General features: G+C 38.8%; 1 protein-coding gene across 3 annotated transcripts in view; it reads right to left on the reverse strand.

Moving 5' to 3' along the window:
* Nucleotides 1-5012: 5012 nt before the first annotated feature.
* LOC149301685 (lethal(3)malignant brain tumor-like protein 4) overlaps nucleotides 5013-13914 on the reverse strand; it is a 74983-nt gene continuing 66081 nt past the window's right edge. For all 3 annotated transcript variants that reach the window (XM_089483705.1, XM_089483703.1, XM_089483704.1), the window contains 2 exons: nucleotides 11704-11766; nucleotides 5013-5868 (listed from right to left, as the gene is read on the reverse strand). In XM_089483705.1, the coding sequence (XP_089339831.1) occupies nucleotides 5740-5868; nucleotides 11704-11766 (192 nt within the window). In that variant the 3' untranslated portion in view covers nucleotides 5013-5739. The remainder of the gene's footprint in view (nucleotides 5869-11703; nucleotides 11767-13914) is intronic.

Genomic DNA, 13914 nt, shown 5'->3' on the forward strand with positions numbered 1-13914 from the left:
CACTATCACTCTCAGAATGCTATGTGATGTGTCTCTCTCTGACAGGGCAACACAGTAATAGCATGACTGAGTATCCAAGAAGTGAACCAGTACAGGGACAAATACCTGCAGCACCATCAGAGCAGCTCCAGCTTTTGCTGCCTCCCAACCAGGCTCTGGAAGCAAAGTCAGAGACATTTTGTCAAAGACATCCCCCCAGTTCTGACACCTCAGTTTGGATCCTGGTGCCCTCTGACAACAGCTTATTTTAACTGGTTTGTTCTACTTGGCTCTGGACAGACTTTGTTGTTTCTTGACCCCCAGACTGTTTTGATTCATACTAATTCTAGTCTACAAATAATTATTTACAACGGCATGGTTGGGAATGGGAATGCATTAGAAATTAATTTCAATTCATTTTTTGAACAGGAGAGGAACCAAAATTTGCACATCTCTTCTTTTCTAGTATGGAAAGAATTTAGTATTTTAAAACACTAAATGCAAAACAAGAAAAATGCCAGCTATCTTTTGTCTGTTTCACTCTTAAACTAGGTTAGTGTTGGATTGAAGTTGCTACACATTCACACTTACATGGAATACAGGTACAACAAAATTCTCTCCATGTTGAGAACAAGCATGTGTTTTCAATCTGGCCAATGTAAATATGGGATGTAGGTAATACTAGAGGAAAAGAAGTGCTGTGAACATTATGAAGCCTACACCTTCAAAGAGACAGGATAGACTGGTTAACAGAGCAAGCCGAGTCAAAAGTGGTACTTTGAAACATCACATTTTATTAATATCCCCAAAGCAAAGCACATAGAAAACAATTCCAAGGCCTTTAAAAGAATTGGTAGGAAAATAATAACGTAATTTCAAAAACTGAAAATCAAAGTTCCACCATGAACTTCCCTGCTTTGCATGCATCTCTAATTTAAATAATAGGACATTTCTAAAATAAACTCACTCACTGTCAAATGATGGGAGAACGTCAAAAACTTTAAAGCTTTCTCTGGCATAAATCCCTTGCCAGGGCATGGAAGCAGCATGCAGGAAGTCTTGCAGCCAGATTTGCTTATCCTCTAGGCTCTTTGCTTGTAACAAATGTGGCGACGACTGTCACTGGCATCTTCTATGCAGCTCCTAATATAATTCATTACCCAGAGCTGAAATCTACTAATGCTGGATTATGAGAATGATAGTTTGTGATGGCATGGAAAATTCTAGCAAATATTCCTTGATGAGAGAGAGAGAGAGAGAGAGAGAGAGAGAGAGAGAGAGAGAGGGAGGTCAAACTTGTCTTTCTAAACGAGAAAGGCACAATACATAAACTGCAGAAATATTCAGAATAGAATTTCTTTGCTTTGGTGATATACGAAGAAAACTCCTTATGGATGATATTACAGTTAATATGTAAAGATGAATAAAATGGAATTTCTTTAAGACAAATATTTTATCTGACTTACATAAAAAATCTTTGGATCAAGCAGCATCGACTTTTTAGAAGAGCCTTTTCTGGTATTGTCTCCACCTGTCCATTCTTCAAACAGACAACGAGCTTGAACAGTAAAGGTCTGGATAAGCAATCTCATCATATTCTTCAAGAATATTTTGAGACACTGCAAGAAATCATCTAATCATTCACATAAGATTGATATAATGTAAAAATGCCCAAAAGAATTATTAATAGATATTGCTTCTGAAGATAGTGGGAATATAGGACAAAATCATCAGTTACATTTGGTTAAAGGGTTGACAGCCAGTGGGTTTGTGTCTTTCATTGTGACTCTTATACTATCTTTTCCAGTGCAGGATAAACAAAACAAAACAAAAACCCCAAGCTTCATTTATATACCGCTTCATACCGCCTAAACAGCATCTAAGCAGTTTACAACCGTAAGCTACAGTTGTAAACTGCTAACTGTAAACACTTTTCCATTAATGTGCTGGTAAAAATAATATCAAAACTACAATATTGTAGCAAACATTTCAGTTAGCTCATTCCCATGTAGATATGGAAGATATCAGAACCAAGTAAGAGATTAGAAAGCAAATATTTGCAAAATCATTTAACAGATTTGAGCAAATGTGCAATGCTAACTAATATTTTTGTACTTTAGCTACTTGGGCTTCCCTTTTCTGTGATTTCCCATCCTGGTTTGTGATTTGTTCTCAGTGGCAAGTACTGTTTCTTTTCCAGCTCCATCAGCAGGTTAAGGCTATAACAGTGCCAATCTTCCTGTTTGGTGCAAATTTGTAGCTTCATTTTGTCTGCTATATTCACTCCTCTAAATAATTTTTTGCTTTTAAAGATTAAACGTATGTTTGTTTTCTGTACAAGTTCAATGTATACTAATTCTGTGGTTTAGAGGCAAGAAATCACTTGCATAAAACCTGCATAATTTCTTCAATATGATTGAAAATGGAAAAAAGATTTGTCCCTGAAACTTCCTTTTGGTAGATAAATTTGGAACACAACTTTATAAAAATGAACTCATACTGAAAATAAAAGAAAAAACAATAGCTTCCTCACATATGCACTGAGATGTTTGAATATAATCATTAGCAAGTAAGAAATTACCCACTAAACTATTAGTTTAACATCTGGTTGGATTGTCCAGACAGACATTAGTACAGATGAAATACAAGCCTATCAACTGCTATCTTCTCCCATTACAACATAATAATGCTCAGTCAGATCATTCTGGATTGCCAGGATTCACTTTTTTTGTAGTGACAGACAACTTCCAAGTGACATGAGGGTCCCATGAGGATGCTGCTGTGTTTAGGAACTGAATGAAGTTGTCAGAAGACTAAGGTCAGAAACCTAGGAGAAAATCACAAGAAGCCTCCTTCCACACTGTCTACTTAAACAAGTCTGCCTTGCAATGAATAAAAACTGTTCTTAGTGGATAAAAAGGCTGTTAAAACGGATCTCTTCTGGCAGGCCTTCCCAGAATAGAGAACCCAGCCTTAGAAAAATGTCTGGGAAAGATACTGCTGCTCCCACTGATTGTTTGCTGGTCTGATGTTGTTGACCTTCTGGTCAGTTTTTAACTTGTATGTTTGTTTGTTGTTGTTGTTTTGTCCTGTTTTTTTAAGTATTGCTATGGATTTAATACTGTTTTAAGGAGGAAAGGGTACAAGGGATTTTATATGTTGTGTATTTTTAACTTTGTTAGCCGCCCCGATTGTTCTCAGAGGGGCGGGATACAAATAAAAAAAAAATATTATTATTATTGTTATTATTATTATTAATGTGCTACCCAGCTGTATACTGTATATGTGACTTTCATTGCTACAAAAGGTGTTTTTCCTCACCTATAAGTATCTTGCAGGAAAATTAAGAAGATGCCCTTTGGCAATTCTGATATCACATTAGAAATGTATTTTTAAATGTTTCTTTTACCCAGCACCATAAAGCTATATCCAATTCTAGGTGACAATCCATCTTCTGCTGATTCCCAAGATTCTTTCACGCTCCTTCAGTGATGCCTCTTCTGTACAGAAGACTTAAACTCCTTAACTTCTTATACAAAAATAGAAAGCTATAAGACATAGTGCCTTGGAAGATTTATTCAATAGAGTTCAGATTCAGTAGCCTGGATTGTACACTATTTACAAGTTTTATATCACCTTGATTTTGGCAAGGTTATGAAGACTCAAGTAGGGAGATTAAAAGAAGAGACATTCTTCTTTTAATCTAACCCATTTGCTTATAAGAAGCAAAAGATGAGATATAATTCATTACAACTACACTATCAATGAGCAACAGGGGGAAAAGGGTTCTTTGTCAGCTCATATTCTGCATGCCAGTGACTGGATAACATTGACAGAACTTTTGCCCTTTTAACTCACTTAAATTTTATCAACACTACTAATGGCTTTACATTAAATAAATAGAAGACTTATTCTGCTTTGGTCAGAGGGAAATATTGCTCCATGTGACTCTTATCAGCCAGATACCAAAAAGTGTATGAACAGTCACTTTGATGTGCTTGCATGACAGACAGAGGTTACTGGAGAAATCCATAAATTTCTTTGTGCCTAAACAAAAGAATAATGTGTGTCTCCCTCCCAAGTTCTAAGCTGTATTTGCGGGGAAGGAGGTAGCTGTAATGTTTGCCTATATTCTAATGTTGCCATATAGTGCAAGTGGGTACAGATGTGACAGTAAAAAGATGCAAAATACTTAGCCATTATGTGTTGCAAGCATAAGGGAATCATATTTACAGATAAACCAATTTTATTTCCAGAATCCTTGTTCCTCTCTGTCTTTCATGTTCTTTTGGTACACAGCACCCCCCCTCTCTTATTTCTCCATGCAGTCAAACAGTGCACTGTCTTTCAACAAAATCAAATATAGAATAGACCCCTGCACAGCAGAGATGGCAGATATCATTCCAAAGGCTGAAAATACAATAGCAGTCTGGGGCTGAACCTTCCCGTTCTTGGGTCTACCTAATAGCGCAAACACAAAAGTGGCATGCTTAGGATATCAGGTACTGCTATCATGTAGTCTCCATTTACTTCATTTAAATAGGTTCATATATTAAATCCTACTGAAACAAATGGTGTATGCAGGACAGCAGTATTTTAGTTACCTGTATGCTGTGCAGGGGATTCACTAATATGATGTTGCATATATATAGGTCTCTCTCTCTGTGTGTGTGTGTGTGTATGTGTAAGTAAAGCTATATTTTCTTTACTGGATTTTAATGTGGCTTTTTTTCTAATCAAGTTGTAATGGCTTTTAGTCAAATACAATAAAAGATCGATTGACTGACTGACCTGTACATTTAACTGCTTTGTATTTAAAATTAAGAAAGATCCAAGCTAGATACACTATGCTCTCAAAATAAAGTATCTCCGAAGGATTCTTTCAGGGAAAAGAAATCATGACAGAAATGGATGTTATCCCATCTGTATACTCTCTTTGCACTGAACCACAGGAAGATGGAAGCATTTTTTTTAAAAAAGAAAGAAATAGACTTGTTACTCTACTACACTGAAATTACATGCCTACCTTCTGATCATCTCCAGTAGCCTTTATTAAATATTTAAATCAGCTCACAATGCAGGACTAACAACTAGAAAACCAACATATATGGAATTGGACCCTATTCCTGTTACTGCTTCAAACCCAACAAGTGCTGCTAGAAAAAGAAAATAACTGTCACTATTTGGACAGCTGAAAAGAAACAAATGAAGGAGCAAGGTTGAAAGCTAGCCTGGGAAAACAAAGATGTTCCATGAGGAATTGATTTGCAAGATTTCCCCCTTCCCTTGTTTTCTTATGCCCCCACCTCCAAGCTCTGCACACACAGAATCTATCAAATATACCAGTTATAGGTTCAGCTCCATTTTAGGCACTGTCAACAGGGGAAGTAAGATTGCTTGAGTTTAGCTCCCTACCAACAGCAGCACCCAGGACTCCTTTTAGAACTGGAGGTGTCATCAAGATCTTTACAAAAGATCAATATTAAAATATTTAAATTCAATAAGAAAAATAATAATCTCTTCCTAGAAGGGAAACCATCAAATCTATTCCAAGTGGCAAAAGAGACCATACTTCTTCAGGATCTTTTCACTAGGTTTCACCCAAAACAGTCTGAAATGTGATTAGGCTAAAGCCTTTCCAAGTTGCCAGTCTTTTCAATATTTAGTAGCAGAGACTCTGGGTTCTTTACTGCTGTAGTGTTCTTTGCAGGCTTTCCCAGTTCTGACTTCTTGACCCAGTCTGGTCTTGGAGGAGATGTCTCAGTCTTCTTCAGCAGTCTTGAACATGAGGATGGCATTGTATATTTTCAATGCAGGCCCCAACTTGATACTGAGAATTTTAACAATGTCTGACTGATTCAGGAGAAGGAAGGCTTCACCATCAATCTGCTGATGGGTGGAAACAGAAAAATTGCATGTTACTTGATAGTTGGGACAAAACAGTTTCTGTATGCTTAACATTGGTACAATAAAACAAAAGCATTGAAACTGATAATAAGCACCACAGTCAGATGCAACCCCCTTGGATACTCCTTCTTGGGGCTCAGAACATCAGTCCCTGAACAAAAACTTCAAAGGGAATGAGAAACTACGGAACTCCATTGACAGTGGGTTGAAAAAAACAACAATAGTTTCGTGGTACACTACACAAGTAAGTTGGCTTGAGTTTGGCTCCCTACCAATAGCAACACCTAGGAATCCCTTAGAAATGGAGGTGAAATTAACACTACTTAATTTCCCAGACACAATTAGGATCTCACATCCATTTTATTTCATTTTTAATTTGGCTTAGAGCCAATATCATATAATACTCCAAGAATTCATTACACTGTTCACATGTTTATTTACTTATCTTGGTTTTAGGCAAATTCTTTATCCCATTCCCATTTTTGTCTCCTTACTACCCTTTATAGCTGTTGCTAAAGCTGAATTTGTCACCCCATTACCATACCTACAGTTTGGCATTTCTGTTACTAGTCAGACCCATTCATTGGTACACTGGCCCCTTGGTATCTGCTGAGGTTTGTTTCTATGACCCCTTTCCTTCCCATGGATACCAAAAATCCATGGATGCTCAAATCTCAATATAGCAAAATGAAGTCCCTTATATAAAATAGCAAAATTAAATGTTCCTTTTGGAATTTTCCCCCCAAATATTTTCAAAGCCATGTGTCAGAGGGTGAATAATAATAATAATAATAATAATAATAATAATAATAATAAAGATTTATTTCTAGCCCGCCCAATCACGAAGAATCCGGGCGGGTTACAACAGTAAAATACATCAAATTACAATAGAGATTTTTTTAAAAATCAAACCCTAAACCTACCTTCTCCCTCATTCCCAGTACTAAAACAGAATTAAACAGTAATAGTATAAAAACATTAAAAACATTAAACAAAAAATATAGGCAGAAACATGCGGGGAAGAATAGACAGATGAGGGGGCAAATATCTCTATATCTGGGGAGGGTAACTAAGTTGGAAAGGTCTGCCGGAAGAGATCTGTCTTGAGTGCTTTGAGTGATGCTAGGAAAGATAAAGGGTAGGAGAAAGAGAGGAATATCACAAGCCAGATGGTTAGACTCAATCAGAGAGGCCATGGGCCTGAGGTCTGCAGGACCTAAGCAAAGCAGTTGAAGACAGGGGGTCAGCAAGGGATCTACACTGGTAACAGTTGCACTCTAAGACTGCAAATATTACAGTGGTGGACTGTGATTAGATTTGGTTAAGCAGGATCACCTATTGACATATTTTAAGTTGCTACTTCAAGTCTTACATTTGAAAAGGGATACTGAAGGAAGAAAATGAAAATAGTGACGAAATCTCTCTATTTAAGAACTTATATTAAAAAAAATTAATAACAAATATCAGCATTATCATTGTCCAACGGAGGTACTCATTTGGGATCCACTGCAGCTGAAATATACTGAAGGTCAAGTGCTTAATGTCCCCTAAATGAAAGCTTATGCAAATGTATTTAAAGAGGATTAAAGTTACTGAAATCTATGAAAAGGTCTTGCATGCATTAAAAAGTTGGTATCTAGCTAAATAAGATGCTCATTCAATTAGTTCTGTGTCCACATTATCTCATAACAACTTAACCTTCCTTGATGCTTGGTTTCCAGAAATAGGAAGAATGTGCAACAAAGTCTCTTCAAAATGGAAGGGGGCTGCAAAGTATTTGAACCCTTGAGATACTTTAGATTAGGGTGGAAACCCCTCCAAATATTATGGGACTGCAGGTGCTAGCAGCCATAGCTAACATTGCCAATGAGATGTTCCAGTCCAACAACATCTCAAGGGCCACAGGATTTCCATCCCTGCTTTTAGTGTTCAAAAATAAATTATAACTAAATGCCATTCATGTTGATAAAATACTATGGACAGATTTGGGGTTTTTATATGTGATCTTTAATTGTTTTCACTCTGTTAACTAGGAAGACTTAACTATTTTAGAAGGATTATTTTAGAATATGGCCACAATTTGCTCATGGGTTTGTCCAATCCTCATGGTTTCCTTTTAGCATCGCTTACACAATTTGTTCTTTCTTGCACTATGTTGTTCAGTTAATAAAACTAAAAATGCAAATTAAAGCACAACCACACCACCACTTACAATCTAGTTGATGTGGATGACTGCACTTTCATTTTCATAACCTATACTTTTGTAACCAAATAAGAAGTGTTTGGGTTGCTCAACTGCTGCTAATGGGGTATTACAACAGAATTCAGTAGTTTTGTCACTGTCTTATTTCTATGAAGAAGGCATTTTAAAAAAATTGATTTAATATCTGATGAACCTGCCTAACTTCCTCACAAGATGCATCTCTGTTTCATGACATTGCACAGGCAGGCCCTAACAGCCCTTATTTGCTATTACTGGAATTACAACACAGGGCTAGTTATACTGTAATAAGAAACACATCAAGGGGCTAGTTAAAATGTCAGGGGGAACTACTCACCTCTTTTTACTGTTTATATACACATAATGTCAAATTCTTTCTTTCTTTCATTAATTTAATAGACTTATGTCCCATTTTGGGGTTATCCACATGAGCAATAAGAAGGAGTTTTGCCCCAGATTGATCCCTACCTGTTCAAATGATGCATGTGGCCAAAGGAGGAAATTGGAGTGAGGCTGTGCTGACTGGAGAAAAATAATCCCTGGTTTGCGCCAGATAAATTTAGAAAGTGTGAACTACTGCACTGACATGCAGGCTGCTCACCAGTGAGTGCGAAAATGAAGGAAGCAGCCAGCAGGCCACAAGTACCATTGCTGCCCAAATATTTTTTTCCTGTCTCCCGCCCTCAAATGGATAGCTGATGTGTACAAGTGGTCAACTACACCATCAACCCATCGCATAATCCATGAAATGAAATTACAACAAATACAGCAGATTGCCAACAATACGATGGATTGAATAAGAACAATAACAAACTGGTTGGTCTAATAGGGGGCCATGGGGGAAGGAGCATGTATGGAGGGCCTCCATGACTGTGCTGTGCCAATATGTCACTGGGTGCACTGATGTATTGTACAGACAGTTGACTGTTTTTTTGATCGAGTTGCTGGTCATATGGCTAGTTGCATGGGGCTTTAAATGGGCTGGCAACTGGGAAGGACAAGGGAGGTGATTTGTGATTGCTGGTGGTGTGTCCATGCGTGTGTGTGCGTGCATTTGGGGCAGAACAAAATAAATAAATAAATAAAAAGCCTGTACCCACAAATGTCCCATTTTGGCCAAACTAGTGCCACTGGCTCTCTACAGAAAAAGCCTATGTGTAATCAAAACTGGCTTTGCAGAATTATAAACTGAGTCATCACTTTCTTCACTTCTGCTCATTAAGAAGTACAACTTTTACTTCATTCCTGGACAGATTACAAAAAGCCCTATTATTTAAATGCTGCTTGACCTAAGGAACTAATACATGGTAGCACTTAAAAAACAAAACAAAACCCTGCATTTAAAGAACGCTGACAAGATTCTTCTAATGATGGTGTGCAGCAAAATAAGACTGTAAATGAAATCAGTATTACACATGCCTGAGCTGGCCACCTTTCTTGTTCTCGGAGTCTGAGAACCTATACCTCCGCCCATGTAGTTATGGTTACAAAAAAGGTAGAGGCAGTGGCAAAAAGAAAAAGATGGTGATGGCAGTGACTGCAAGGATAGGAATATAATGTTAAATGAATCAATAGAAATCTCTTTAGACATAAACTACTTTTGGTCCAGCAGAAGTTGATGTTTCAGGTGTTTACTGGACTATCCTTTTTGGAAAGAAACTCTCTGCTTCAACTAAATGTTTGCCATGTAATGCAGATAATATTTCCTTGTAATATATGATATGAGTCTGTTCAGTGGTTATTCTTTTTGGTTAGATGTGTCACAATGTGTTACAATTTAAACACTAGCCATAAAACCATAGATATCTTTGTTTAAAATTATAATGTTACAATGTGGAATTTAACTGAGGGTTAATGTTGGAGCCTTTCTACCTTTGCTCTTGCAAAAACATTTATACACCAGGTTTGGAAAGCTAAACATTCACCATCAACAGCCTGAAGATCTTACTGCTTTAGCTATAACTGAATATGTATGTTATAGATGTCAGCTTCAGGAAAATGTGTTTTTGAAAATGTAGTCAGCTTATATCTATGTATGTTTACTCTTTCTTCATACACCATCAACTTTACTTTGCTTGTTTCACTGCTTCTCTTCTGTTTCTTTTCTTTGTAATAATATTTAAAAAACAATACTATTTTTAAAGCGATGAAAAGGAGGAAAATGCAGCATCAGTAGCAACCCCATCCCTGGAAATGAAGCATTCGAGAAACATATGGATTATAGCCTCCTGCTGCCACTGCATTCCTGTGCAAGTGCAGAATGAATATCACCACTTGCTTAATGGGCCATCAGACAAGTGGTCTGCCACTATAAGATCCTGGCTAGAGTAACCATCTGGGCAACACTCCCACCTTGAAAACTTGACAGCTGGTTTAGTTAAATACTTTCAGTTAAATAAATACTTATTAAATACCTTTTAACAATACTATCTCTCAGATTCAGTTCAATACAATTAAAATGTTAATAATCTATACCAAGATAAACAAAGTGTGGCCTGTATATACAGGATGCGCAAAATGCAGACTACAAGCAGCATGTGGCCCCTGTAGCTTCCTAACAGACCTCCAAAGTTGCCTGCCTGCTCAAAAATGTTTTTTTAAAAATATTTTTGGCATGATTTTCAAGGTATTTTGTCCAAACCACAAGGAGAGCCCCTGAACCATGCAACTTCTAGCTTCACACATAAAACTACCCAGAACCCACAAATTACTCTATTTTCTTTGGAGCTTCTCAAAATAGAGGCAGGACATGATCTAATATCACTTATTTTGGGAAGAACTTAGATGAAGGTATTTGGGAGCAATGTGAGCAGGGGTCAGAGGGTAGGAAAGTGTTCCTTCAGGATAGTGGCAGTTTCCTCATGAAGAGTAGCTAAGGAAAAACAGAGTTCTGAATTGGAGAAAAGAAAGAAGAGGTTCTATTACTGTGATACCATTCTGTATGGAATAGGCTTGGGCCACCTGGAGATGGGTGAGAGTGTCTTTCAAAAGGAGCCCTGGTGGCGCAGTGGTTAAATGCCTCTACTGCAGCCATTCACTCAAAACCACAAGGTTGCGAGTTCAAGACCAGCAAAGGGCCCAAGCTCGACTCAGGCTGGCATCCTTCCGAGGTCGCTAAAATGAGTACCCAGACTGTTGGGGGCAAATTAGCTTACTTGCTAATTAGCTTGCTTATTGTTCACCGTTATGATCTTTGGAATAACGGTATATAAATAAAACAAATTATTAATTATTATTAAAAGCATAAAGATGTTACAAACGTACTGAAGCAATCCACACAAATAAGAATAACAACAGCGTTCCTTTCCTTCCCTTAGTCCAAGGAAATACAATATAAAGATGACTGAATAAATAAAGAACGGGTATAGATAAAGTTCATCATCAACAACATCCTCATCCTCAGTAAGCAAAGTGACCATTTACATCCCTATAATGTGGGGAGGGGAAAGGTAAACTAAGTGGGAGAGATGACACTTCATACACCTGATAGACCTTTCAGTTAACCTGGCTCCACCTACCAGCAGCTCAAGGGACCTCTTTTGTATTTCTTGTGGCTGCAGCTGGTTATTAGAATTGCACAGCCAGGACTGACTTACCTCTTGCCGGAAGAGTGGGGCCTGATCCTTGCACCCAGGGAGACGCTGGATAAAACCGACCACCTATACAAGTATTAGAAACAGAAGGCAGAAATATTAAAGGGATGGTCAGCAATACAGCAATGAAAGTATTTTCCCCACTTAGCCAATTTTTTAATTTGTTTTAACAAAGCACACACACACACACACACACACACACAGAGAGAGAGAGAGAGAGAGAGAGAGAGAGAGAGATGGTGCTTTACAAGAAAAAGAACAAGATAAAAAAACCCAGTTCCTTGCCCTCAGACTTTAAAGACAGGGCACCCAAGGAAAGGGGATGGCAGTGGAGGAGGAGATGGCAATGGAGGAGATTAAGTGAAGCAGATACAGCTGATTATTGTCTTCCTCTGAGGCCAAGCCAGTGGCAGTTGGGGGGGATGGGAGGGACTTTCATCTGCTTCTGGGCCTAAGAATGGTGAAACTGTGCCTGCCTCTTCTGCCTTGTATATTACTAGGAGAGGATAAGCAATGTTTCCTTAAACATTGAAGATATCATAGCTGATGTGAAATTTGACAAATAATAGGATCTAGCCAAAAGAGAGGCAATAAATTTAATGCAAAAGGGAGATAACATTTCAATGGGCTAAGAAGGCCAGCTCAAACTGTACAAAGCAGCCTTGACTGCTCTCATGAGCCAAGCATGTACAGCGCGCCCGCGCCATACGCGGGCGCACCATACGCGGCCTTGAGCATATACGCTCAAGCCATGGGGCGCGCGCGGGGTGGAAGGGGCAGCGCATCCCATTCAATTGAATGGGCGTGCGCGCCTGTTGCGCCCTGCGCGTGCCCGCGCTGCCGCGCACGAGCCCCATTGTTTCCAATGGGGCTTGAGCATAGGCGGAATTCACCTTACGCGGAGGGATCCGGAACGGATCCCCCGCGTAAGGCGAGGACGGACTGTAGTAGAAGATGTATCCCTTTAGAGCCCCTGTTTGATTTCAGGGCACACTGGGGACTGCAGCTATTTAGAGCAGTGGAATGGTTCAGGTTGGCTGCAGACAAAGTGAAACATAGTAAGATGAATTTAAAGATACTGAAAGAGAAGGAAACAAAGTCTCGTAAACTGAGGCATAGTTTGCATGGTCAACACATGCAATAGAATAAGGTGCTGGAGAGAAAGAGAAAGAATTAATGCATCATTCAAATATAGATAAACATTTATTATTATTATTTTTACTAAAGATGTGCCAAAACCACCACCACTCCTAAGAAACGATGACAGCAAATGGGAGTGCAGTATTGATAATAAGCTCCTTGATAATGTGGGCTGGATAAATCAAAATGTGTAAATAAGCCTCTTTCAAATTGAGGTAGGCAAGAAGTCCCCCATCTGAATCCTCTCTATATTGGAGAGGGAGGTTCCCATTCAAAAAGCTTCTACAGCATAAACCAATTCACTCTCTTGAGATCTAAAATGGCCCTCCAGGACTTGTTCTTTTTGGGCACCAGGAAGAAAATAGATTAAAAGACTAAGAACTGCTCCTGCAGGCTCTTTCATGCAGATTTGGAGAAGATGCTCTCTTGCAATATCTAAAGGTGCTTGTCTGACTTGTTTGATCTGGGAGAAGAGACAAAGTAACTCTTTGTCCAGGGGTTTCTGGATGAAACGGATTATCCATTTCAATCTGGTTTCAGACCTGGCTATGGAACAGAGACAGCCTTGACTGCCTTGATGGATAACCTACACAGGGAACTGGACAGTGTGTGTGTGTGTCCCTGTTGTTTCTCTTGGACCTCTCAGTGGCTGTCAATACCACTGATCATGGTATCTTTCTCGACCGCCTCTCTGGGATGGGGCTTGGAGGTATTGTTTTACAGTGACTCAATACCATCCTGTAGGGGCGAATCCAGTAGGTGATACTGGGGGACTCCTCTTTGACCCCTGGCTATTGACCTGTGGGGTCCCTCAGGGTTCTGTGTTGTTTCCTATGCTGTTTAACATATAGATGAAACTGCTGGGAGAGGTTGTCTGCATTTTTGGGGTGTGGTGTCATCAATATGCAGACAACACTCAACTCTCCTACCTATCTTAATCCAAGGAGGCTGTCCTGGTCCTAAACCAGTGTCTGTCTTCAGTAATAGACTGGATGAAGCAAACAAGTTGAAACTTAATCCAGACAAGACAGAAGTGCTCCTGGCCAGTCGGAAGGCAGATCAAGGAATACGGAT

The sequence above is a fragment of the Sceloporus occidentalis genome, unplaced genomic scaffold (genome assembly GCF_023333645.1).
Source record: "Sceloporus occidentalis isolate IW3139 unplaced genomic scaffold, rSceOcc1.0.p SCAF_20, whole genome shotgun sequence".
Taxonomy (NCBI): domain Eukaryota; kingdom Metazoa; phylum Chordata; class Lepidosauria; order Squamata; family Phrynosomatidae; genus Sceloporus; species Sceloporus occidentalis.